The 26,619-nt window shown below is 36.1% G+C and overlaps 3 protein-coding genes across 3 annotated transcripts; 2 read left to right on the plus strand and 1 right to left on the minus strand.

The window, feature by feature from the left end:
* Window positions 1-497: 497 nt before the first annotated feature.
* On the minus strand, window positions 498-5,166 carry LOC107188790. Its single transcript, XM_015577148.1, is given in 3 exon segments — window positions 498-3,756; window positions 3,758-3,960; window positions 4,757-5,166. Coding segments are annotated over 3 exon segments (3,498 nt in total). The 5' UTR covers window positions 4,910-5,166; the 3' UTR covers window positions 498-614.
* A 1,910-nt stretch (window positions 5,167-7,076) lies between these two features.
* On the plus strand, window positions 7,077-16,312 carry LOC107188731 (sodium/potassium-transporting ATPase subunit alpha-like). Its single transcript, XM_015577075.1, has 9 exons — window positions 7,077-7,370; window positions 8,315-8,627; window positions 9,374-9,502; window positions 9,608-10,014; window positions 11,395-11,664; window positions 11,741-12,055; window positions 13,709-14,126; window positions 14,794-15,082; window positions 15,742-16,312. The coding sequence occupies exons 1-9, from the start codon at window positions 7,077-7,079 to the stop codon at window positions 16,310-16,312; spliced, it is 3,006 nt and encodes a 1,001-aa protein (XP_015432561.1).
* Window positions 16,313-16,867: 555 nt separating this feature from the next.
* LOC107188792 (probable chitinase 3) lies at window positions 16,868-22,695 on the plus strand. The gene is made up of 4 exons (XM_015577151.1): window positions 16,868-16,904; window positions 20,055-20,372; window positions 22,087-22,483; window positions 22,578-22,695. The coding sequence occupies exons 1-4, from the start codon at window positions 16,868-16,870 to the stop codon at window positions 22,693-22,695; spliced, it is 870 nt and encodes a 289-aa protein (XP_015432637.1).
* Window positions 22,696-26,619: the final 3,924 nt, after the last annotated feature.

The raw sequence follows: 26,619 nt of genomic DNA on the forward strand, positions 1-26,619 counted from the left end.
AATAAAAGAATGTTCGAAGTGATGTAAAATTCCGGTATATATACAAATGTCTTACGTCCGGTATTGATATATACGTATACCAAACAATAAGTTAGGTACCTAAAACAAGTGCCTAGATTTATAAATTTTTTTAGTTCAATTTTTAATAGTCTTACGTCATATACTGACGTAACATGAATAACAAATTTCTTGTTGTATCTGAAAATCGTTAATCAACTGCTTATTTGTGAAATAACAGTTTCTTATATGATAATGTTGATTGATAGGCACTACCCTCGTATTTTCATATCTGTTTGATGTTATTGGTAATTAATATGCAGACGCAATTCTACAACTGTCACACGGGAAAAACGAAAGATAAATACAGAAGTTTAGATACAATGTGATAATAAGACATGAACTGTCTTGAATTCATGCGACTGCTTAAAAGATCTAATGACAAAATAATCAAAGTGTTTATCTATGTATATCCATCTAAAATGCGTTGAGATCGCGTTCTGAATTTATGAAACTGTAATTAAAATGTCACACTGATCAAATCAGAGTTTGTATATTTTAAATCAACGATCTAATCAAAAGCAACATTCGCAAATGTTTAACAACATTCAACAAATTCAACCTTCCATTTGTTGAAGTTTATCTTCAAGGCTATCTTGACTGTCATTAGTATCATTTAAGCTTATTGTATGAGTCTCGTGACCAAGTTCTATCACAGAATCTCCCAATTGATTTTTTTGAACTTCTAACACATTGTCTGAGGGTTCAAAAATATCTGTGGATTCCGAAAGATCTTGTTCATCTAAAGTTAAATTCGTGTTTTGCTCGGGTTGTTCTGTTGTAACTGTTTCTTCAATAACAGGTTCCATTTTTACATCTGATTCTGGCGAATCCTCTATTACCTCCAATGAAGCAGAACTTTCTAGTTTAATAATTACATCTTGTTCTTGAGAATCAGTTCCAATTATATCTTTTTTCTCTACTGTGTCATTATTTTCGTTGGAAGAACCAGGCTTTGGTTTGTCATTGTAATTTTTTGCAGGAGTTTCTGGAACAGTGGATATTTGAGAGAGATTGCTTAAAACTGTTTCTTGCATCTTCACTACAGAATCGGACGAATCTAATATACTACATAATTCTCGACTCATCTCTTCCACTTCTGATTCTTCTTCTGTTTTCACAACAATAATTTTCTTATTTCCATAAACTTTAGAACTAGTTATCAACGGCTTTTTACCGCTCATTGTAGATGTTTTCGGAGTAACTATAGATATTTTCGGGGTAACTGTAAATTCTTTCTGTACATTTTCTACCTGCTTTAATTCAATTTCAATTTTTTCTTTTTCTGGTTCAACTTGTTGATCTTCTTTTTTTAATGTCACTGGAGTTGTAGCTGCGGGTGTTGTTATGAACGATGTCGTCATAGGCGTTGTTGTTACGGGCGTTGTGGTTGTCACATCATTGTCATTATATTCTTGTTCTTCATCATACATACTTTGCTTTTTCTTCACAAATACTCTTTTTAGTGGTAGTTGTTGTTCATCTTCAGATTCATCATGACGTTCTGGTGACATTTCTTCCATAGGTTCATATTCTTGTTGTTTACGTGCTTCTAATTCTTCAATTTTCAAGCGTTGTTGCTCTACTCTCTTTTCCAACTGTTCTAATTTCTCTTTAGTTTCCCGATCACCCCCTGTTAATGCAGGTTTCTTAACCGTTGCTGCAGTCGCTTTTGGGGTTGACGATGGTGTACTTGTGGGCTGAGATGTTTTTAACTCAAATTTTGGAGGTTCACTTACTACAGAATCAGTATTCTTTATTGCGTTTGGTAATGGTCGTTGATCAGTGGATGATTGCAAAACTGCTTGAACAATACCTGAATGTTTGTCAAGAGACTTTTTGACAACAACCCTCTTCACAACATTACCAGTTGGTAATTTTGCCAGTTCTGCTGGATCTATTAATGTACCATCAGGATTCATAATAACTTCTCTCGTAGTATCTCCTTGTCGAATAATTCTGCGAACAATTACTCGTTTTGTAACCTTGTGACCTGAACTAGTCAACTCCGAAGTAATCCCTGATACTTCTCCATCTTTTGTTGTAGATGCACTTATTGGAATTTCAGTAGCCCCGCTGGGTTTTCTCACAACGATTCTCTTTATCACCTTTATAGTACTAACAGCTTTTGGTGTACCACTGACTGCAGCAGGAGTTTCAGACTTCTCATCTTTTGGAACAATTTGATTTTGTGGATTACTCTGTCCTGGTGGTCTGGATTGATTTGTAGATGTAGGTGACTCTTTACCTTGTTCTTGAGCAACATTTTGATGTTTCAAAGGAATCTTATGTTCTTTAAATACAGACGCGACAATTTTTTGAACTTGTGCTTCTGTTTCATCTACACGAGAAGTCTTTGCAGGTTCCTCAGTCGGTTTAGATTGTGAACTCTTTACAACCTGTTGAGACTGACTGCTATTTGGACTCTGCTTGACTTTTGGATCTTGTACTTCTCTACGTTGAATAGGCATCAACGTTTTAATTGTCTTTTTAATCATATTTCCATCTTTACGTCGTAGATATACTACTTGTTCTTTTTGGTTTTCTTCTTTTATTGTCCTTTCTGTTTCTTCTTCGCTTTCTGATCGGTCAGGTTTTGGTTTTGGAAGTTTCTTTACGATATATGCTGGTGGTTCATAATCATCATCCCCGTCTGTATATTGTTCTTCCTCTTCCTCTTCATCAGACTCTATATCAAGTTTAGTTTTAGTGTCTGGTTGTAATCCATCCGGTCCCATTTTTTCACCTGCTTCAATATGTTGTTTTATATGAGTAACATAATCGGCCCTATTTCGGCAAGATTCCTGGCAAACATCACAAGTCAACCCCATACCTGTGCGTTTTGTATGCGTTAGCTGATGTACCTCCAAGCTCTCTTTACGTTTGAATGCTTTACCGCAATCTTCGCAAACGTGACGCTTTTCTACAGAATGGGTACGCATGTGTCTAGTTAGATGATGAGATAGTAAGAATGAACGAGGGCAAAGTTTGCACAAGTATGGTCTGTGTCCAGCATGAGTTGGTAAGTGACGAGCTAATTTTGTACTTGTATGGAATGCTTCCTTACAGTACTCACAAACAAAGGTCTTGTCTTCATTGTGAAGCACCTCATGCCGTTCTAACCCTTGTTTATAGGTAAAACGTTTGTTGCAAATGTTACACTGAAAAGGTTTCTCTTTTTTGTGCACGGCATCTTCATGTTTCTCTAATTCTTCGGTTGTAAAGAATTCACGGTCACAATGCTGACAGCCGTATCGTAATTCATCTCTATGAACTTTCTCATGACGTTGCAATAAGGTTGCTCTGGAAAATTGTTTGTTACAGATTGGGCAAGAGAAAGGTTTATCTTCCGAATGTGTTGTCATGTGTTTCCCTAGATCATATTTGGAGAAAAACATACGATCACAGTCTGTACATTTATAATTACGATCTCTATGAGCTCTTTGTATATGGAGAGCAAGTGCTTGACGCAAAGGAAAAGTACGATCACACTGATCGCATGCATGTACTCTTATCTCACCTGGTTCTAATTTCCGTTCTTCTTTAACATTGTTTGTGTCTTGATCACCTTCACTACCTGCATCTTGTCCTTCTTCATAAAAGTCACGTTCCTCGTCTTTTTCTCTTTGTTTTTCTGCCTGCCTCTCTCTTTCTCTTTCTCTATCCCTCTCCCTTTCCCTTTCCCTATCGCGATCTTTAACGCTGTTCTAATGGTCGTTTGTTATTTATTTCAGGGGGGTCGTTAGGAATTGGTGGAAATGGTCTTGGTAATACACCAGACAATGGGTACGCTCTGAGTGCTTCATCTGCTTTTTTGCACTGAAGTTTAAACTTGTAAGAACGATCTAGATTCCAGCGACACATACCACATATCATCTGCGGCATTCCATCTGCTGCATACACCTTGAACATAATAGATTAAATTACAAATTCAATTTTTGTTCCTGTTTAAATATCAATCAGGAAACATAATCCAATATAGAAATTAAGAAAAAGCTGTATAAAAATTCATTTTATTGTTTTCATCAAGTACATTTGACTTCACAAATTCATAAAAATAAATCAATTTTATTACAAATGATAATAATGAGTAAAACTCAATGAAGCAATAGATTTTACAAAGATTAAAAAAGTACCCATTTTGTTAATGATTCATAAGAAACAGATAAATAAGTGAATAAATAAATGTCGATAACAAAAATATATTTCCAAATATGTCTGTAAAAGACTTCATGTTTTACCATCACAGAGTTCAAACAAAGTTACCCATGATGCACGATTCAATCATATTCCACGTATCAAACTAAGAAATGCATATTTAAGTTATGTTATTCACAATCACGTACCATTAAGTGTGTATATTGTAATAATTTATTCATTTCATCGATGTGCGGAAATTTTGTAGTGTTCGAAATTCAACGGGAAGTCGTGTGTTAAAGCACATGACTCGACCGGTAAATATAATACCTGCATTGCCCAAAGTGTTTGCTGTCTATTGGCACAGTATGCATCTAATTCGATAAAATGTATCGATAATGAAAGGAACAGACGAAAGCGGATATCATCGACACAAAAAAGTAACAGGTGTATGGAAGTACGGTTGGCACAGAAAAACGTGATATTTTGAGAAATATGGTATGAAAGGTGGCCAGAGAATGGGTCGCTGGCGGTCGATGCCATCTTAAAAGAAAATAATTACCTCGATGGCGACGCACGACATGATCTGTAGAGTAAGCGGCACTTGAAACGGCTTACTGTGGTCCCTTTCATAAATGTAGCTAAGCGGTTCCGATTCTGTCAGACAAAACCGACAGACTCGTCTGGAACGAAGCGGCGCCGGCCTGTTCTCCATGTTTTCCTGCCTACCGTCCGTACAGCACCCACGAAGACACGCACTCACGCGTCTCACGTCGTTCTTCCCTTGGCTCCACTCGATCGGAGTATATTTGCACTTTTAACACACTGAGAGGACAATCGTGATAGGAATATATCGTCCATTAATCAGATTTTGATGAAACGACGCCGAGCGTCGGTAAGCGTCGCGTCACGGACGACGGAACAAGCGGGACGAAGTATACACCGCTATGGCGCTATTATGGCGCTACGAAAACCCGTTTCCTCTGCGTGGCGTCTTTCGGGTGTCGAGAACCGTGAAGCTTCGGCCTTTGTACATCAGCGCCACCGTTCACTTTGTTCTTCCTGGAGCGTGTTACTCCGTTGGTACAACAGTAGGTTCGGTTTGATTAAAGAATTACTGCGTCGGTATTATAGAGTTTTTAAAAATAACTGTTTCATCCGGGAATAAAATATTCTCTTGTCCTTATCATCTACATTAAATTTTATACTTTAATATCTGCATGTTTTTTTAATTTTTTGTACGAATAATTTTAATATTGCCATTTGAAAGTGATCAAACTGCACATGTGCAATCACAGACGTGATATAAGAATAGACCTACATGCAATGTAATTTCCTGTCCTATGCTTCAGGGGCGTCAGAAGCCCCCGTACCATTTCAGTATTCGATTCCTTGCTACCCAATCGGGGCAATAATGTATGTATGGATCATTATATACAGTCACGGGTGCATATGTGTGTGCTTTGCGGAAACTTTTATGTGGAATGCGCTCGAACCAGCATGATTTTCGTGGGACACTAAGTCCCATAAGGTTAGGTCTATTTTTATATCTCGCCTGTGGTACAATTATAAATAATTTGAGTCTCCTAAAACTCAAACTTACCTTTATGCTTAATTTACGTTTTTTAGGAAACGTTCGTTTAATATAATTCATCATGTAATATGTATTTGCTAGATCCAATTTTCTCTATTTATTATTTCGTGGTATTAATTAATTTGACTTCTCAGAGATTACATCTAATGAAAATACTAGTTTTTACATACTAAAATTTAACTACAATATTTGTTTACACATCTTAACGTGTTAATATAAAATTTTATATTGTTCAATATGTTGATGTTTGGTATGTTACTTTCTTTTTAAACATCTATGTACATAGGTATAACGAAAACTGTAATGCGAGTACGCTTGAAGGGCCCAATGCAATAAGGGGACAATGCTTGAAAATGCAAAAAATATTGTCCAAACGGTAAGGAAGATTGGAAAATTAAATGTTGTTAAACTGATTTTAAAAAATGTAGTGTTATAAAGCTCGCCACGATACACATTTTTTCTCTTTACAGTTCTTTCATGCAATCATTACTATTCGAGACAATAATTATAAACAAAAAATTATTCTTCGTTCAAAGCCAATATTTTTTTAAACATAAATTGTAATAACCTGACTAAATATCAACGGAACGTTATGAGACTTAAAATATAACTTCAGAAAACTCTAGCGAAGCCGTAAAGTGTATGCACAAGGCCCTTGTATTAAAAAATATAATAATATTTCATTGAATAAAAATGAATGAAAATTTGTGAAAATCTTTCATGTATTTTAAGGAAAAACTTTTTCGCTGCAAGTTATATGTACCTCACAATTACCTCCACACTTTTTATCGGAAAATCTTGAAAAACATGATCACTTTGCAATAAAATATTATTACATTTTTTTACATAAGAGTCTTGTGCGTATACTTTACGGCTTCATTAGTTTTCTGAAGTTATGTTTTAAGTCTCATAACGATTCGTTGATATTTCACTCAAGCGAACAATTCATTGTTTATAATTTTTATCTCGAATAGTAATGGTTGTATGGAAAAACTGTAAATAGAAAAAATGTGTATCGTGGTGAAGTTTACAACACCATATTTTTTAAAATCCAGTTTAATATTTAATTTTTCAATCCTTTTTAGTGTTTGGACAATATTTTTTGCATTTTCGAGCACCAGTCTTTTTATTGCATGCGGCCCTTCAATTGAAGTATGATACATGATCGCTCGAAAAGACGTGCAACGATATCTCGATGGTACTTTATCACTAATACACAAATCTTGGTTACTCAATATTTTTATACGAGGAATATTTTTCTTTTAATTTTCATACGTCGGAATTTGTAATGAGTTGCGTTCTTAACTGGAAAATATTGCGATATTTTGGTAAGCGGAGGCAACAGCGTGTTACCGGTAATCTAGAATCTCTTCGCCGGGATATCGAAACAGATGTTCACCTCCGTACAGCTCAAGATTTATTGCAAAGTCTACAAAGTGACGCGAAGCACGGTTTATCGACAACTGTTGCACGCGATCTTTTAAAAAAGAATGGATTGAACGCGCTCACACCTCCAAGAAGGACTTCTAACACATTAAAATTCTTACGTCGATGTTTCGGAGGCTTCTCTTTGTTAATCTGGGTATATAATGTGTCAATATGTAAATATAATATAAAGTATTGTATCGAACGTAGTGCAAAGTATAATATATATACAGAAAAAATATCGGTGTAGAATTAATTGAACGAAAATTTATTTGTTATTGTGTTAATATTTTCTTCCTTCCGAATATACACGGGGTAAGTCAAAGTTCATGATAGGAATAATTCTACTGATGCAAATAAACCAGAAGGATATAATATGTTTTCTTTAATGACGAAACATTATTCGAAAAATAACTACCTATTTTATAATTTCTTTTGTGATATACACTCACATCTTCCGCAGTTTTATCGTGAACTTTAGACCGTCTCATATATTAAAAGTAAAAACCTTTTAATGGGAGTATGTTTTCTTTTATTTCTTTCGAATATTTAGAAAAACCGTATTGGTTCTTTCAAACAGAGTTGCAGATTACTTTTATTTATATGGATAATTAATATTTTGTGTTACAGTTTTCGTATGCATGCAGAGATATAAATAATTTGCAATGAATTTAACATCGTGAAATTAGTTACTTTATTACTATCTTTTTAGTTGAATTGCCATCTAAATTACTGATACTGTAAAATGTAACTACTTAAAATAATAATTCAAACACTTTCAAATATTTTCAAAAGCTTTTATAAATACAGCGCTGAAAATATTTATTACATCAATCTCAAATTTACGCAGTACTCACAATTTTTGTAGCAATATGATTGATAAAATGATTCGCATCCAACTTATATATTTTTGAAATCAATATTTGTTTTAATTAATTTTCTTAGTACTAACAATAAGAGAGATATATGAGGTATGAAAGGTACATGTATGAAGTGATAGCGCGTTTAATATTCGAGTGATGCAATAAATATTTTCAATACTGTATGTATGTTGTCGATGCAATCGTTAATTAATGTTTCTTAATACTTGTCAATCTTTAGGTGGGAGTCGTGTTATGCTTTTGCAATTATATTCTGGAACATGAGATTTACGGTGAAGCTTCCAACGATCACTTGGGCCTTGGCATCGTGCTCGTAGCTCTGATTATAATTACAGGGATATTTAGTCACTATCAGGAATCGAAAAGTTCACGTATTATGGAGTCGTTTCAACAAATGATACCGCAAAGGGCGACAGTCCTCAGGGACGGCGAGAAGAAGGAACTGTCTGTAGCCGAATTGGTGGTCGGGGACATTGTCCTTTTGGAAACCGGCGACCGCGTACCCGCTGACATTAGGATCCTGGAATGTCAAGGTAAATTCGTATCGCAGTAGTTGCAGACTTAACTTTCTTATTTGTCCAGAAAAAAGTCCTCGCCTTTCTCTTCGTCGACGCTCGAGATATCGCATTGATTCTGTGTTTTACGTTATACCGTTTACGGAACCGTGAACTACACGCGTAATGAGTTATTTAAATCGATTGATTCCTGATCGATCATATTCTACGCTTTGTTCATAAAATCGATCGAAATTGACCAATAAAATGACTGCTACCTAATATTTTCATATACAGTAGAACTCCATTTACCTATCCGAACCCCATTTATTGGAACGAAATTTTAGTTAGTGATCGATTTATTAAACTCCTGCTGAGCTCCTATTATCTAAACTACCGCTGACCGTTGCTACTGTTATATGCACATCTGCAACAACTAAATAGTAGATCATGGTATTAAACAAATAACAATCATGATTTATTAGTTTACTATTACAATTAATTCACTAGGCATTACAAAATTATTGTTCCCGCAAATTTATTTCCAAATTTGCAAGGTTTAAAACATTACATTTGTGATCACAAATTATGATTGATTTCATTTATTTGAAATGTGAACTCTGATTATTTGAACGAATGGTAGTGAAGAAAATCAGTGAATTATTATTGTATGAAGTATTTTGTCGCCTCATGGGTTCAGATAAACGGAGTTCTACTATATTTATATATACTCATTTGGTAATTGATTTCGAGCGTTCTTGACAAGATTCGTATCCACCACAAAGGTCTCAAAGTCGACAATGCTTCGATCACCGGCGAGTCCACTCCGCTCCTGAGAACAGCGAACGTTAACACGACGAGCAGCATTATCGAGGCTAAGAACATGATTTTCTTCTCGACCAATATAGTGGAAGGTCTGACGAAACACACAAAGTTCCTGCTCGTTTCTTAAGCGTTTCTTACAGTTTCGAAAGCCTTTCCTGCAACGTTTCTCAAAGTCTTGTTTTAATGAACAACAGGCACCGGAAAAGGTATCGTAGTCGCTTGCGGTGACAACACGGTGATGGGCAGAGTTGCCAAACTAACGTCGAAATTGACATCGCGGCCGACGCCGCTCTCCCGGGAAATTCATCGGTTCATGAAATTGATCTCGTCTTGGGCAATCTTTCTTGGACTCCTATTCTTCACGCTGTCCGTGGCGATGGACTACAGCTGGGTGGACTCGATAGTGTTTCTGATCGGTATTATAGTCGCGAACGTGCCGGAAGGCTTGATAGCCACCATGACCGTCAGTCTTACCCTGACGGCGAAAAGAATGGCGAACAAACATTGTTTGGTGAAGCATCTCGAGGCTATCGAGACGCTAGGATGCTCCGCCGTTATTTGCAGCGACAAAACAGGAACGCTCACGCAAAATAAGATGACCGTAAGCTCGGTTTCGCCATTGGCGTACACTTTTTATTTAGGTATGTTATTTATGTAGACGCGTACACTTGCTGACAAAAGTTAAGAAACACAGCGATCGATCTGCTTTTAAGATGTCGAACTGTTCGATTTCGTGAAATGAGAAGTAAAGAAAATCGGTCATGTTGAACATTGTTTGTCAAGTTCCAGATCGAGATGTACGAACAAAATAGTTAATTAAATGGTAACTTATGTAAATGATAAAATGCATGAAAATGAGCTTATCAAAACTACTAAAATTGAGAAGTAAACAAAAGGTGTAGTTCACCTGTTTGGCTACAGGAGGGAGAGGGCTGTTCATAAATTTCCTGCAGGTATTTTAGGAACACTCTAGTTTCGGCTGCTATGAATATGCAAAGAAGCAATCTAAATCTCATATAAAAGCATGAAAAATAAATGTAAATGGGATATTTTGAAACAAATCTTGAGAAGTATTTTGCGAATTGTATACATTTTATTATGTAATAATGATAAGCAAATTACAGAAACACGGCTTTTCTATGGTTTTATTCGAATTTTGCGCACATACCTGATTCATTTAAAGTACATGTATAAAGAAAATCAATAATCATTTTATTTTGTTTGTAGAATGAACAAAAGGAACATTTGCTTTTTGTATTTTGTACTATGAATTCTACAAAATTTATGGTGTCGCGTGTTCTTGAATATAATCCACTAATTTTTCTGTTTACATATCACTTTCTGTTTCTACTGGTAATAAATATAGACGTGTTGAAATATTCAATTAATGCGGGAAACGAATACTACCATACACCAACACGAACGGATGTAGTCATTAACAAACAAATTTTTGGATTTGGTTTTTTCAAAAATGAAGTACTACAAATAATGTTATTGTACATACATTCCTTAACAGCGTTTGTACAGAGAATCATAATATTGTCAAATGTAGGTCAGACATCATGGGACAATGAATAAATAACATATATTAATAATTGTTGTGTTTCATAATATTTATCAGTAAATGTGAAGGAAAATCCATCACATTTCATGTTCGTATAACGTTCTTAATTAATTATATATTCACGTTATCGTATCTAAACATTTTTAACCCTTAACTACAGAAGACTCGTCTCAAAGATAAATAAACCGACAACAACTACTTCGTAACACATTCAATAACCAACTGAATGTTATTTATCTTTACCATTTTGAAATAGTGTGTCACTTACTGTCAATTGAAGGTACTCAAATCCTAAAGCTTTCAAAATGCTTTACTAGGTTCTAATAATGAAAGAAACATTCAAATTTATTTCCGAGACGAGTGGTCTGTAGTTGAGGGTTGTTATGTATAGTCATGAAGTGTAACTCGTCGTCTCAGGTTCGACATATGTGGTACGACGGTCAATTGCGAGAAGTAATGGCCTCAGACACCTGGAAGAAATATATTAGCAAGCCTGGATTTCATAATTTATCCAGGGTGGCTAGTCTCTGCAACCGAGCCGAATGGGCACCATTACCCGAAGACATACCCAAACCACCTTTGCACAAAAGGAAAATCTTGGGGGATGCTTCTGACGCAGCTCTGTTGAAGTCTATGGAAGTTCTAGTGAAAGGAGGTGTAGATACTTACAGAAAAATCTATATAAAGGTGTTAACATATGTTTGCCTGTCAAACAAAATCTCTGTGATAAGGATAACAAAAAATTTACCTCTTTCAAAATTAGGTGTTCGAAATACCATTCAATTCGACGGATAAATTTCAGGCGAATGTCCACATATACGGCAAGAAGCATTTTGTCTTTTTCAAGGGCGCGCCGGAAAGAGTTCTCGAACGATGCTCGACGGTCGCGTTCGGTAACGAGACTAGACCACTTGACGACGAAATCAAGAAAGCTTATACGGAATCTTGTTATGTTCTCGCGAACAATGGCGAACGTGTACTTGGATTTGCTGATCTCGATCTCTCGGCCTCTGCCTACCCGCCGCGTTTCATTTTCAAAGGGGATCCACCAAACTTTCCTCTTCAGAACTTGAGACTAGTAATTTCGTTTGTACGAGGTAAAAGCGTGGCGATGTAATTTTTTACAATTTCTTATCACTTGCAAGCATACAGTAAGAGTCAAAACTAAGTATATACCTTAGAAAGGTGAAGTTCGTGTAATACTTCTATAGCATCCTACTGACAATAAGATCGAGGTAGTGAAACAGCTGGATATGTTGTTGTTGGCATTTGTTAGATAAAAGGCAAAAAATTTGGAGAAAAAGAAATTTGGAGCTATAACCACATAATTTTGTAAATATTGTTAAACATGGTGAACGTGTTATAGTTGGTTTGGGAGAGCATAACAGTCTCTGATGAAGGACAATTGGCTTTTATTGATAATCTTATGTCAATATTTAGATATTTTAAAATCAAATTCAGCTGTAAGTGTAACATAAAAATACGATTGTCATATTCATGGGTCTTGCAGCAAAATCATGACCCAAAATATACAATGAAGGTGGTTAAAAATTGATTGCTGGAAAACACTTCCAATCAGTTAAATTCTCTTCCACAGTCAGCAGATTTCAATGTAATAGAGTATAGAGCATCTGTGGTATTAGATTCTAAATTGAGAAAAATAAATATTACGAAGAAATAGCTTAAATTGCAGTTAATAAAAGCATGGAATGATATTTTCGTTAACGCAACACGAAACTTGGTTGCATTTATGCGAAAACTATCAACTGTCTTAATTAAAGCTGAAAGCGGATTGACATTAAACGTATGTAGGTATCTCCATAAATTAAGAAAGAAATTATTCTTAATTACTCATTTATACTCACTTCTGCCTCATTTTTTAACAGGTGTGCAACTGTTTTATATCATATACTTATAATACATATTTGCTATATGACACATGTTTTCTACTGTTAGTTTATACGTATTTTTATGTATTTATATACTTTGTATTTTTCGTATCAGTTTCCAATTTTTGCAACATGTGTGTAAAAATTGTTGAATAATTTCCGTGCTTTCGAAGTGTCTACTCACTTTTGATTCTCACTCTATACATATGTATACAGTAATTGATATCCTTCGCTTTGGAAAATTGAAAGACGTCCCAGAGCGTGTTTTTCTATTCACGAATGCAAGATCTATAGATAAACGTTACTCGATATGATGATATTTTTATCGTTCTTTAATAATAATTTGAGATATATCAGGTATACCAATGAGCAATTCATGATTTCTTTTTAATACACTGATAACATAGTTTAAATACGTAACATATTCCCGTCCTTTCTTCTTTAGCACTAAAACTACACACGATAAACTTATCTATTTCTATCAGATCGATAAACATGACAAACTTTTGAAAATACACAAACTTATAAATTAACTAATTCCTTCACTTACATATTCCAATAAAAGTTGTAAAAGTACTGAGAAAATGCATCGTTCTAATATTTTAATCATCTTTATAAGAGTATACTAATCAGTCGTTTTAACTGCTTTGGTAGTTCCAGTGCTAAATATGACGACGAGCCTCAAAGTAGGAGAACAAATATCATTAAAACGACATAGTCTACTGATTTCTTCGGAAATAAATATTGAATCTGAATAAAAGTGCATTACTCGTTGGTACATCTAATATTATTGCGTAAGAGATAATTAAGAACAGTTATTATTCGATATTCTGTTTTGTTAGATCGGATTGATCTCGATGATGGATCCCCCGAGGCCAACAGTACCAGACGCAGTGTACAAGTGTCGCTGCGCCGGAATCAAGGTGATCATGGTTACTGGCGATCACCCTGACACGGCTAGAGCGATCGCGAAATACGTCGGCATTATCACCGATGACATTTCCCAAAATGATAACGATCGAATGGAACGATCGATCGTGGTGACGGGGCAAGAGCTGCGGGATCTTCAGCCGGAAGAACTCGACGGAATGATAAGAAGCTATACCGAGATCGTTTTTGCGAGAACGTCACCTGTGCAGAAGCTTCAGATCGTCGAGAGCTGTCAACGATTGCATCTGATCACGGCGGTAACTGGCGACGGAGTTAACGACTCGCCGGCATTGAAGAAGGCCGATATTGGAATCGCCATGGGCATTGCAGGTACTTTTTAAAACAAGATAGAATCAATGCCGAGGAAACTGTGAAGAATTTTAGAACGCTGTTCCTATTTAAAATTCCTTTAATAATTAATGGTGTTAGTAGAATGAAAGTTACCGTAGAGCATATCTTTATGATCCTTCTCTCCATCTGAATCTTAATTCGATTAAATCACGAATATCTTTTAATACCACATTTTCAAGCGAGTTTTCAATTTCCGTCGAAGATGGTTGATGATTAAGTTTTATTTATCCAATACTCTCCATCTTTAGTAAATTTAACAAGTAAACTTAAGAAATTTTATTATTACTATATTGTTTAGTTAGTATTGATTAAATCTTTCCTATCGGTGGTAGAACTCACTTTTTATTACTACGACGGACAAGTATGTCTAACGTTTTGGCTCACACTCAAAGCACTTTTTAGAAAGACATTGTGTAACGCTACACTTTTAGCAAAAGATCATTAGGTTCCCTTCCGTTAGGCCTCGTTATGTAAACACCTTTCTCTTGTTTAAAGTATAACATAATTCAAATATGCATTGTGTATTATCTAATTTATTATAACTGGAAAGGGTTTTTTGTAAATAATATACTTATCCTATCAGTCCTATGAACGGAGTTAAACATATTTCACTGAATTTCTGTACTTGAATTTTTATTAACGTTAGGATCAGACGTGAGCAGAGAAGTCGCAGATCTAATTTTGTTAAACGACGATTTTGCCTCGATAATCACGGGGATCGAAGAAGGACGAAGACTGTTCGACAATTTGAAATCAAGTATCGCGTACACATTGGCCAGTAACGTTCCAGAGATAACACCCTTCCTGGCGTTCATCGTTCTTGGGATTCCTTTGCCTGTAGGCGTAATTTGCGTGTTGTGCATAGATCTAGGTACAGACATGTGGCCGGCTGTCTCTCTGGCATACGAGAAGTCCGAATCAGGCATCATGTTCAGGTATCAATGAAGCAGTATAAAGAATCGTTGAAACATCATTAAAAAATTATGTAACAGTTTCATAAATTCATGTGTTAATTTCATAATTAGTCATTACGGAACCTTATCGAACTGAAATTAAAACGGCAGTGTTCCGTAAAATGATGACTCTCTTCATCATCATATATCCAAATAGTTTACTTTCAAAGAGATGTACTGTTCACAATAATTACATAAACTCTGGAAATGTCTGATAATTCTTCTTCAAGATGATGGAAAGAAAGACGGTCGAAAAATTGGGCTTCACGAGTAATAAGTTTACACACTTTGGTCTCAAAACATCTCACAGTTTAATTATCACCATATTCGTATAATTCAATTACCCGAAGCTAGTTCCTGTTACCCAAACAGGAAATGAAGACAAAAAAAAACGACAAGCTAAAATCATTTTGACATTCTCAGGGCTTCGACTACTTTTTTCCGCCATTTTGAAAAAGAATTATGTACTAGAACTATTTCTAGGGTTTGTATAATTACCACGAACAATATATCACCTCGAAAGGGAACTACTTTCAATAATTGTTGATAAAAATCTAGTAAATATCATAGGAAAAATTGTTGTTCTAACTTCGATTCGGAAACTTTTTGGACAAACCGTGTACGTTAGAATCGCATTTTAGGAAGCCCAGAGTGCCTCACGTAGATCGTCTCGTCAGTCGTCGATTACTTTTCATGGCTTACGGGCAGATCGGTATAATCGAAGCCTGCGCCGGCTTCTTCACGTATTTCGTCGTAATGGCGGAGCACGGGTTCCTACCTGGTAAACTGCTGGATCTGCGATCGTTGTGGGACAGCGTCGTCGTGAACGATCTGCAGGACAGTTTCGGCCAAGAATGGACGTACGAGCAACGGAAAATTCTCGAGTACACCTGCCACACCGCTTTCTTCGTCAGCATAGTGATCGTGCAAGCGGCGGACGTAATGATCTGCAAAACCCGCCGAAACTCACTTTTCTATCAGGGCATGCGTAACTGGGTCCTCAACTTCGGGATAGTTTTCGAGGTAATAGTGGCCTGCATTGTTTGTTACGCGCCGTACATGGACGAGATACTGAGGACTTATCCACTGAATTTGGTGTGGTGGTTACCGGGTGTACCGTACGCTATAATCATAGTGATCTACGACGAACTGAGGAAGTTGTGGATCAGGAGACATCCAGGAGGATGGTGGGACAGAGAAACTTGTTACTAAATTCTTCGACGAAACATCAATCTAGAGAAGTATTGTTACACACGAAATTGCTACTTGAAGAACAGTCTTCGAAGACGATTAGTGGAGGATCATCTGAGAACTTGATACTAAATGCGCAGTTTTATTCTTCGACGCGAATTGCTGTTATAACATCTACGATAGAGAATATTATGAATACCAAAGTATACGACAGAATGACATTATTCGTGAAATTTCTATCAGTTCTTGTAGTACATTTAAAAAGTGTATGGAATGTCGATCTTCATGCTCGGTGTAAATACAGTTAACTCGATGCATCTTTAACGGATCGTTCGTCCGACGCGAGTATGCAGAAGAGCAATGGTTCTCCTATACTCCTATGGTTCTACACGGTTCTCGAGTGTTGTAACCTCGCCGATGGAATAGTGGGGGATGCATATAAGACTCTGGGACCCTCTCGATGGGGCCCAGTAGTCTCTAGTCATCAATTCCTTCACGTTCGAAGAACCGTGGACTCAATCCCGAGATAAAGATCAGGCTTCATTTTCTTTCCAGTTACTCCCAACCTCCGTCAGGATGAAGACGGAGGTTTTTTGTCTGCTAATCTGTCTCGGTGAGTAATTTTCATGATTACTTAACACTTGCCCGGAGCAATTAACTTTTCGATACTTTTCACAAATGCACCTTACTTTCGACAATCGAGAAAAGTAAAATGTGTCGGCGTATTAGCTGCCGAGAATGTACAATGAATTCCGCGAGGTAAAAGTGGCACGATGAACAAGAATATGACCTTTAGCCGACGTATTGTTTTACCGTTCATTGTAACGATGAAGGCTTAACTACTATTTCAATTGTTACCGTCGTTCGTGCTATCATGGTTACTTCATCGTTAGCTTTATTTTTAGCTTTCTTTTTTATACGTGCGTAGATTTGGAAAATTTGTCCGTAGTAACAGGACGTGAGAATGTATATACAATATGGATATTATATAGTGCGAGTTTATGTATAAATTGTTCGAGCTGTTTTTAAATAGAATTTTAATGATTCATTTATCAACAATCTCCGATGCGTTCTACACAGATCCTGATCCAACCACGAAAGAACTTGCGCCATCGTTTGTTATTGAGAAATCAGTTCGCCTCACGCTCCCATAGAAAGTTTCATTTCCCCAATACACGTGCCGACACATAGCTAGAAAAGCAACTGAAAAATTCGTCAATATTCATTAACTAACCGTCATTTAATTCGAATTACTTTCCAGTAATGAGAGTGTATATGACTTCTGATTGTCGACGACGATTCGATGCACGCAAAAAATTTTCTAATTCCCTATTGTGTATATTTTTTTATTTATTTAACAGCACTTTAATCTGTTGAAAATTGCAGACTCAGTCGTTTTGTACCCGGTTGCGAATTGATTTACGTCGCGCGTAAACCCGTCCAGGGTGTTCAAAAAATGTTATCGAAATCTATATAGAGTCTGTTGGAAAGTTAACAGGTCTGGACGATTAAGCGACATTTAAGTTCTGCCCGACCAGATACACACAGGAGTCAGGGCACTTTCTCGCTTTCTTCCGTTCGCGAGGTCGACCGGCGCGGCGTTTACGTACGACCGGCGTTTTATTCAGGGACGCAAGACGCCGCGCCGCCTTGAAAATACACCGACCAGTTGACCCTCTCTCGCCGTTCACCGTTTTTATTCCATGCTCTTTCTTCTCTCGATTCGTTTGTCATTCGAATACATCCGCGTTGCATCACCACGCCTTCTTACTCGAGAAAAAGTGGATGGATGAGGTGTATTGTGACGCTGAGGCGAAACGAAATTCGTTCTTTAAACAACTGCACCGGAGACAGACTTTTGTTAAGGGGGCAGTCTGGTGTAAACATTTAAAAATGAACGAATTTTTGGGAATTTATCGTGAAGGAAGTATTAAAACAATGTCTTTGAATCTTTGTGAATACTTTATTGTACAGTTAAACTGAATACAAACACTTTTATTTTCGCGACAAATCCATAAATAGTATAGTTATAAGGATGTGCAGCCCGGAAGCAAAAAAGGTGTTCTACGCCTTTTTTTTTCAAATAAAACATGCTAAAAAATATGATTTATTGGAACAATAAAATTATAAATGTAGGTTCATGCTGTGAAGAAGATGTTAAAGAATATGTACATGGAATGCCGGGTTAGTTGGCTGAGTAGTTTTTGAGTTACATTCCCGGGCGCGAAACACCTTTTTTGCTCACGGGCTGCACATAAGTACTTATAACTTGTATAATATTTATGGATTTGTCGTGAAAATAAAATTTTTGTATTCAGTATAATTGTACAATAATATATTCTCAAAGTTTCAAAGAGATTTGTTTAATAATTTTTCACAAGAAATTCCCAAATATTCATTCATTTCTAACCTGTTTACACCAGGCGTCTCCCTTAATAGAGGAGAATTTCAGAGGTAGCATTATATACCGGGTAACACTAGACAATACGCTACACTTTTAAAGAAAATTCAATAAACAAAATATTTTCCGGTAATTCTTTATTTCACGTGTTAAATTATATCAATTTCCATTTCACTTAACAATTACTTACATTGGATTACAATTATGGATTAATCACACACAAATATGTGATTAATCCATAATTGTGATCCAAACGTAACTGAAATGTAGCAGGAAGTAACTATTTCTTTTAAACCTAAAATGAGGCCTTTTGTAACACAGTACTCGGGTAAAATGCCTCACATGTGACAAAACGCTTCTATATAAATAAGCCACTACGTTATGTTATTCTTAATGGAATATTATAAAATTTTAAATAAAATAAGCAAACAATAGAATTTGGAACATGAAATAAAATAGTAAGACGATTTGTCAACCGAGACGTATTCTTTAGTTTAAGTATTTTTAAGTGTTACTTAGTTTCTAGTTTTTAAATTAATGGAAGGACGATTTTTTGTTTCATCCCTTCGTTTGAAAGAAATGCAAAATGGAACGGAATTTGTTCAGAGTGTATTTAAAATTTTATGGATGGCATTCGTACTTTCAGTTTTTGAAAAGTATATATAATTTATTACAAATCGAAGTTATGAATTCTTTTATTTCTTTAGAAAGCTATTCAGTCAACAGTATTGCATTATACGTAGTAGATACCAAGGTGCACTGCTTTATTGTTTCTTATTGTAGGTAATATCCACTATTAACACAAATAAGTATGTTTTATACATATAAAAAATACACACCTCACTTCTTTCAATACATAAAATGCTCTGAGTAATTATAACGAAAACAAGTATTGTATACGTTACGTAAACTAAACCTGTTATTACTTAATATCGAGTACTTCAAACGCTATATTTTAAGTCGTATATGAGTTGTTTACAGGCCAAAGTGACTAACTCCATTTTTTGAGCCTTGCACATTTTAGTACCAATGCACTTGATTGGGGTTTACCCTTTCTTATTTCAAATAAAATTTAAATATAAATGTTGTGGGGTTAATCATTTCGGCACACGAACAGCTCAAATATTTCCATTAATTATAATTTGTGAATTAAGTGATTATTTGCAGTACTGTATATTTTTATCAAGGTTGTTTAAAGCAACAATACATCAGAAACAAAAGATTTACGAACTTCTTTTTTCTGACATAGCATTGATAGAATATTTCTGACAGTTTCAAAACGAAAGATTTTGTTCGTAAATTCACTTTGTACATGGTGGCGACGGTTCAAGTATCGTTGCACTAATTCAGTGACCTTTTTAGGCGCCGTTACCTCCTTATCGAGGAAACAAGAGGCAGCCGAGCAAAGCCGTAGGAAAGTAGCGTCGCCGGGGTTACAAAAGAAGCCGGCTGCACCGCAGGAGCAAGAAGAATACGATGAAGACGAATTTCAGGAACAATGTCCTGAAGCCAACGGTTACTTTCCAGATCTAGAACAGTGCGATAAGTATTATGACTGTAGGGACGGTAAACACACCGAGAAACTATGCCCGGACGGTCTGGTATTCAATGACTTTAGTCCTCAACACGAAAAATGCGATCTCCCCTTCGGAATTGACTGCTCGAAGAGACCAAAACTACGTAAGCATTAGAATATTTGAAATACATCCATTTTATCTCTCGATGACAATTCTGACTTAATCATTTTGAAAACGGAACTAGTTTCGAACAAAATTTTAGAAGCATCATGTTGATTTTATTTCTTCATCAAGGTTCAAAATTCAATTATGTATTACAGAAGCCAAGTGAGGTTCGACAGTATTTTTAACTTGTCTTTCCATACAAAATCATTATTTTCTCGTTTGTGCCAGCTTGTACGAGAATAGACTGTATATTATTGCAAAATGGTGACAAATGAGACATTGTATCAGGACATTTTTAATTCGATTTACGTTCTGTCTCGTATCACCCATTAAAATATTACAAAAGTATATATTTTCCATAAAGTTGCGCTGTGTTAGTCTGTATGTCAATGTCTTGCTATTTCTACTATCTTGAGTCGCCAACGAATGAAAGCGATCGCAAAATTATGCCAACTACTCAGTAAGATTTGTATTCGACAACCAAATGGTGTGCTGTTATTAAAAACTGTGTATACAGGGTGTCTCAAAATAGCTTCGACTTTCGGAAACAGGGGTTTCCTGGGATAAGTCGAAATAACTGTTTCCTTAGCAAAAATGTTATCCGAGGCTTTGTTAACGAGATATTAACGAAAAACCCCGACCAATCAGAGCAACGCACTGCGATCGGAGTTTTACGTTAATATCTTGTTAACAAAGCCTCGGATAATATTTTTGCTAAGGAAAAAGTTATTTCAAATCATCCCAGGAACCTTTCGTTTCCGGGAATCGAAGCTATTTTGGGACACCCTGTATATTCCTGTATTTAATTCTTAATCGGTCACGTGCCGTCTGTGAGAGTGCTTCGACGCTTACCTAACCCTCACACTGTTTTTTGAAAACGTGTGTCTGTTAATGTATGAATAGAAAAGAGTAAATGTTCAAGTTCAATTTATGTCGACTGTTGAAAAATTTTCACAGAATTTCGGTTTTCTACCGGTTCCTAAATATGGCCGGTACGTGGCCGTTTCTGTAAGAAAAATATAGATGTCCTGTTAAGGGTTAATACAGAGTGTCTCAAGGAAGTGTCTACAAACTTTCGGGACTTTTCTTTAACTTACAAAAATTGTATTAAAAAAATATTAATTATATTTAAGTGTGCATAACTTTCGCAAATCAGAGCTCCTTTGTCTGCATTTTTTTCAAAGATATGGATGTTACATTTTCCTCTCAAATGAAACTATAGCGTTTTCTCAATATTTTTGATTAGAACGAATTACGACAAATGCAATGAATATAAATATATTATCAAAAAACATATAACTGTCGTATGAAAAATCAACAGAATTGTGCAACGTCGTGGTATGTCAAGGCGATCGCTTCAGAGACAATTGAAAGCTGAAAGGTATAAATGTACCGCAACGTTGCACAACTTCTATCGACTTTTTACACATTTATGTTTTTCTGATAACATATTTCTACTCGTTTGATTTATCATGACTCGTTCGAATAAAAAAATATTTAGGAAATGCTATAGGTTCATTTAAAAAACGAAAGGCAACATCCATATCTTCGAAAAAAATGCATACATAGGAACTTTGATTTACGAAACTTATGCAAACTTAAATATAATAAAACTTTAGTCTAACACACTTTTTTATAATGTTAAAGGAAAGTCCTGAAAATTCATGGCGATACTTACATAGGATACCCTGTACAAATGAGTTGATTTACAGAGAAACCACGGCCATCGCCTCACTGTCCCCGAATGCACGGTTATTTCGCCCACGAGGATCCCCGGATATGCAGCACGTTCTATTACTGCGTCGAAGGGAAGTTTAACATGATCACTTGTCCAGACGGTCTGGTCTTCTCTGAGAAGACAGGCATTTGCAATTGGCCGGACGAGGCGCAAAAGAAGGGTTGCGGCTCCAGAGAACTATTCAATTTCACCTGTCCAAAAGTGGACGACTCGGTCGCCGCGACGCATCCTCGGTATCCAGACACCGAGGACTGTCAATACTTTTATGTCTGCGTGAACGGCGAGATACCTAGGAGAAGCGGTTGCAAATTGGGACAAGCTTTCGATGAACGCACTGGGAAGTGTGACTGGGCCAGAAAGATACCTGAATGGTAAGCGATTACGGTGTTACATGAATCGGTATTTGGTCGATCGGCATTAGAAAAACGAACAAACGTTGTATGAATATGTTTTCTAACGTTACAGCAAAGACTGGTACAAAGGTCAATTGACCGACGAGGAATTGGATGCATTGGAGAATCCACCACCGAGACGGAAACCGAGCGGTGGTCCGAGCAGAAGAAAAGGCGTGAAACCAACATAGATTTAAGGCTAAATCGATATGTAGATTTTAATACTCATTGACTTATTAAGCGTCGTCTGGAAAATAAAACATTTTTAATACAGTCGCCTTTATTTTCTAACGGATTACGTAATAATTCTGTATTAAGAAAATTTGATATTAAGAGAAAATAAATGATCGCTACTTAATGTAGCGAATACTTTACACACTGGCAGGGTATAGAATCGTACCGACTGTTGCTCAGATCGTTTTTATCGTTCTAATGTAAGTGAAAGTTTTCAGTTGTGCTGGTTGATATTCTTAAATAATATATACGTACTTATATGAAAGCTGGGGTAGGGAATATATGCAAATTTTGGAGAACATTTTGTTCACCTGATTGACAACAAAAACTATTCAGGAACAATTAATTACAATGTTTTATGTATTGGTTCGAATTGTTTTTTTTTTTTTTTATGTTATGCTTTATATTATAATTTTTATCGGTTTTGCAACAAATTAATTTAATTCGTATTTGTAACACCGACATAAGGACACCAATGTTTTCTTCGGTTCAATAATGAATTCAAATCGCGTGTCATTGCGAGAATTTTCCCGTGAGCAGTGAAAGTAATTCAAGTCTGAAAGTTCATCACATTTCACGGGAAACGCTTCCGAAATCTAGCTGATCGAACTATGTGTTAGCGACATGATATTTCGAAGGTAATAAATTCAATTTAGTATCGCTTTCATAATTATTGACTCGAAGCAATTTTATGTAACACAGTAGAAGTCACGGAAAAAAGTCACACATTTCGCAATCGTTTCAAATATTGTCTAATGCGAACATTTTCAAGCACAAAACCATAGAAAATACCGTTTAAATCAGCGAGTTTAATTGAATAATGCAATTGTGGTATAACTAGGTTTACCCACAATTTATGTGCATTTCATAATTTATTAGGAATGTTAATTATATGCCAAATAATATAATTATCGCCTCCAATTCCTGAAAGAGTAGCTATAAGCAATATTTTACACAAAGTCAGGGTTCAAATTGGAAAATTGTATCAAGAAATGTGTAAGAGGTTAGAAGAGTAAAGTTAACTAACACGGGTAATGAGAAGGTAATTCTATCAACATTACTTTCTTTTTAATACAGCAATCTCTTTAATTCCATAAAACAATCTACAATAATGAAGATTCCTTTAAACATCTGCAGCCCCAATTTTCATTAACGGAGGAACGAATAAACGTTGAGTATATGTTGTAGAAGTAAAAGTATTAGTAAAAAAATCCTTTTTAAATAATCGTACAATAATTTCCATTTCGATATATTCGCAGACCGTAACGATCGAACGATGGTTGCAGCGATCGTGGTAATTTGAATTTTTCCGCAAAGAATACCGAAGGACTCGCGAAGTGAGAGTGCGCCATGCAAAAGAGGAAGAAGCTGAATAACGCCTTGCCGTACTGAAAAGAGAGAAAGAAGGGTAAAAGCGTGTGGCCCCCCTGATCAATCCTGATCCCAGACAGTTATCCGTCGATGAGAACGCGGCGAAAGTGGGGAATATAGAATGGATGTAGTGGGGCCAATGGGGTATACCCCCGTGGCGAGATGTCGAAGAGCTGCAGTGTTTCGCGACGTAGACACCATTTCGAAAGGGAACCAAAAATACAAATTACTCACCGATTGTCTCTCAGTGACCAGTGACCACAGTAATCCATATAGGATTGCGTGATTTTCCCTTCGATCAGACAGAGACCAGAGGAGACTAATATGATCAAAGCGTCCATCGTAACGTTCCTGGCTGTGGTGGCAGTGACGCGTAAGTATATTTACAGATACGCCTTAGAAAGCTTGAAAAATTGAATATTCGAACCTTATACTTCAACTTATAGTAAGCTTCAGGCTTGCTTTCTATTTTCATCGTGATCTTTTTACCTTTATTCTAGAATTTATATCAATAGAAACGTGCTTATTGTATTCGACTTGCAAGTCTTGTAACTAAATACTTTAATTTCGGTTGAAATTGGAAATTTCAATACATCGAAACTGTAGTTTTTGTTACAAATTAGAATTATCGAATTTAACATTGAATTAGAGTCGGCCATGTTGGTACGCGATTACAAATGGATAAAATTAAAGCAATAGTTCTATATTCTCAATACTGTCTGTTTTTTTCCACTGAGTTATTTAATAACTGTCCAAGAAAAGTATTTGAATCTATAATTAATCTCCACAGAGATTGGCAATAATTAGTTTTACCAATATACAATACGTCCACCCGAAAAATTGTGCTGCATCGAAAATTCTCTCTTCGAAATGTTCAATATTTCTTCACGTCAGTGATTCCGTAAGAGCGTGAAATTTCTGTGCATCGAACGAAAGGAAGAACGTCGCATGATAATTGGCGAGAAGAAAGAGAACGGTTTCACTGGAACAGAACTCGAGACTTTCTCCCGGCTGGGTAGCCACGGTCTGGCCGCAGCTTCTAAAATGTAATAGAATTCCCGGTATCGTAATCGTCGCGCAGAACCGGTAAAATTTCATAACGATTTAAATATCCAAGAGGCCGCAGAGTCGTCCGTCCCGTAGCGAAAAATCGATCGCTCGATCTCCGTCCGAACGGTATTCATTTCACCGCGGTGAGTGCGTAAGAGACAGTGCTCAACTTTCTAAAGCGTAAATGTCAGATCTACGGCTACGGATGGTTGCGTAAGCATCCGCGGCGGTAGTTATGTCGTCTCTATACACATGTAGAGCCAATAAGTGGCATAAAAGAAACAAAAACAATGCCGAATCGGCTGTGGTGTTAGCGATTGTAGACAGAAGTCAGGCGAGTTCGACCACCTCGACGTTCGCTCGCTATCAGACTACTCGCTGGGCTACCTACTTTATATGCTTCTTGAAGCATGGCAATGATTTCCGGTATATCTTGCGGAGTAAACGTCGCGCGTAACGCGGAGAAATTTCAGAAATTTGTTCCACACTTTTTTCCCCCCTACTTTCTATGTACTCTCGAATTTTGTGATGTGAAACCGATCTGGGGGGTGAAAACCATCTTGCGATGAAATCCGAAATCCACCGTTATCGAGTGTTGCGTTTTATTATGTTGACACTTGTTACTTGTAGGAAAAGTAACGTTGATGCAGAATCGAACTACTGTACGAACAACGATTTTAAACGTAAAGCAAAGAAATTGGTTTTTCGTTTAAATATATGCGATACAAAATATACTACGCATCATTTTTCACGTAATTTATGTCCAGATTTATTTTCGTCTCTTTTTTATTAAAAGGAAGGAAGCAAGGTATATACGCTATTTCTTTGAATAAAAAGTAGTAGCATTAGATACAATATGGGCTTTCTGCATCAGTAAATGAACACGTACCAATGAAGGACCATTACATATAAAAACGAGTAAATTAAGTTATTAAAATAAGCAAATAACTAAATATTGATTTTTTTCAATTCCTCGTTTCATATTCAAACAATTTTCGCGTTATTGAAATGTTCATCTATTGGTCTTGGGTGTAGTCAAGGGGAGCAGGGGGGGGGGGGCGTTTGCCTATACGAAAAAAATTGGATTTTGAAATTCTCATCCCACAGTTACAAAATTTTTGCGTAATATTTAATATTGCAGTATAATTTGAAACATGACCAACAGTCTCTAGTAACAAAACGCATACATTTTCAACGATTTATGACTTAAATAAATTAAACCGTGTCTGACTACGTATAGCCTTTTTCATTGTGGCAGTCGATATGCTAATATTTTTATATGCTATATTGATGCTATATCGATATGCTATATTGATCATTCATCGGTGAAGTCTGTATTTTTTTGGAGAAGATAATTCTATGAGTAAAAACGTCTCAAAAGTGTAATAATAACATTCTTTTGCATGAGATTTCGTTTTTGACTGAAGCTATTTTGAAAATTCTTTCGATAACTAATTGAA

The sequence above is a fragment of the Dufourea novaeangliae genome, unplaced genomic scaffold (assembly GCF_001272555.1).
Source record: "Dufourea novaeangliae isolate 0120121106 unplaced genomic scaffold, ASM127255v1 scaffold108, whole genome shotgun sequence".
Classification (NCBI taxonomy): domain Eukaryota; kingdom Metazoa; phylum Arthropoda; class Insecta; order Hymenoptera; family Halictidae; genus Dufourea; species Dufourea novaeangliae.

Bases quoted from the DNA above. Each gene is read 5' to 3' on its own strand.
- LOC107188731 (XM_015577075.1), top strand. From the start codon at position 7,077: ATGAGTTGCGTTCTTAACTGGAAAATATTGCGATATTTTGGTAAGCGG. The intron at 8,628-9,373 runs GTAAATTCGTAT...TCCACCACAAAG, and splicing joins TAGGATCCTGGAATGTCAAG to GTCTCAAAGTCGACAATGCT. The intron at 9,503-9,607 runs GTCTGACGAAAC...AATGAACAACAG, and splicing joins CTCGACCAATATAGTGGAAG to GCACCGGAAAAGGTATCGTA.
- LOC107188792 (XM_015577151.1), top strand. From the start codon at position 16,868: ATGAAGACGGAGGTTTTTTGTCTGCTAATCTGTCTCG. The intron at 16,905-20,054 runs GTGAGTAATTTT...TGACCTTTTTAG, and splicing joins TTGTCTGCTAATCTGTCTCG to GCGCCGTTACCTCCTTATCG. The intron at 22,484-22,577 runs GTAAGCGATTAC...CTAACGTTACAG, and splicing joins GCCAGAAAGATACCTGAATG to CAAAGACTGGTACAAAGGTC.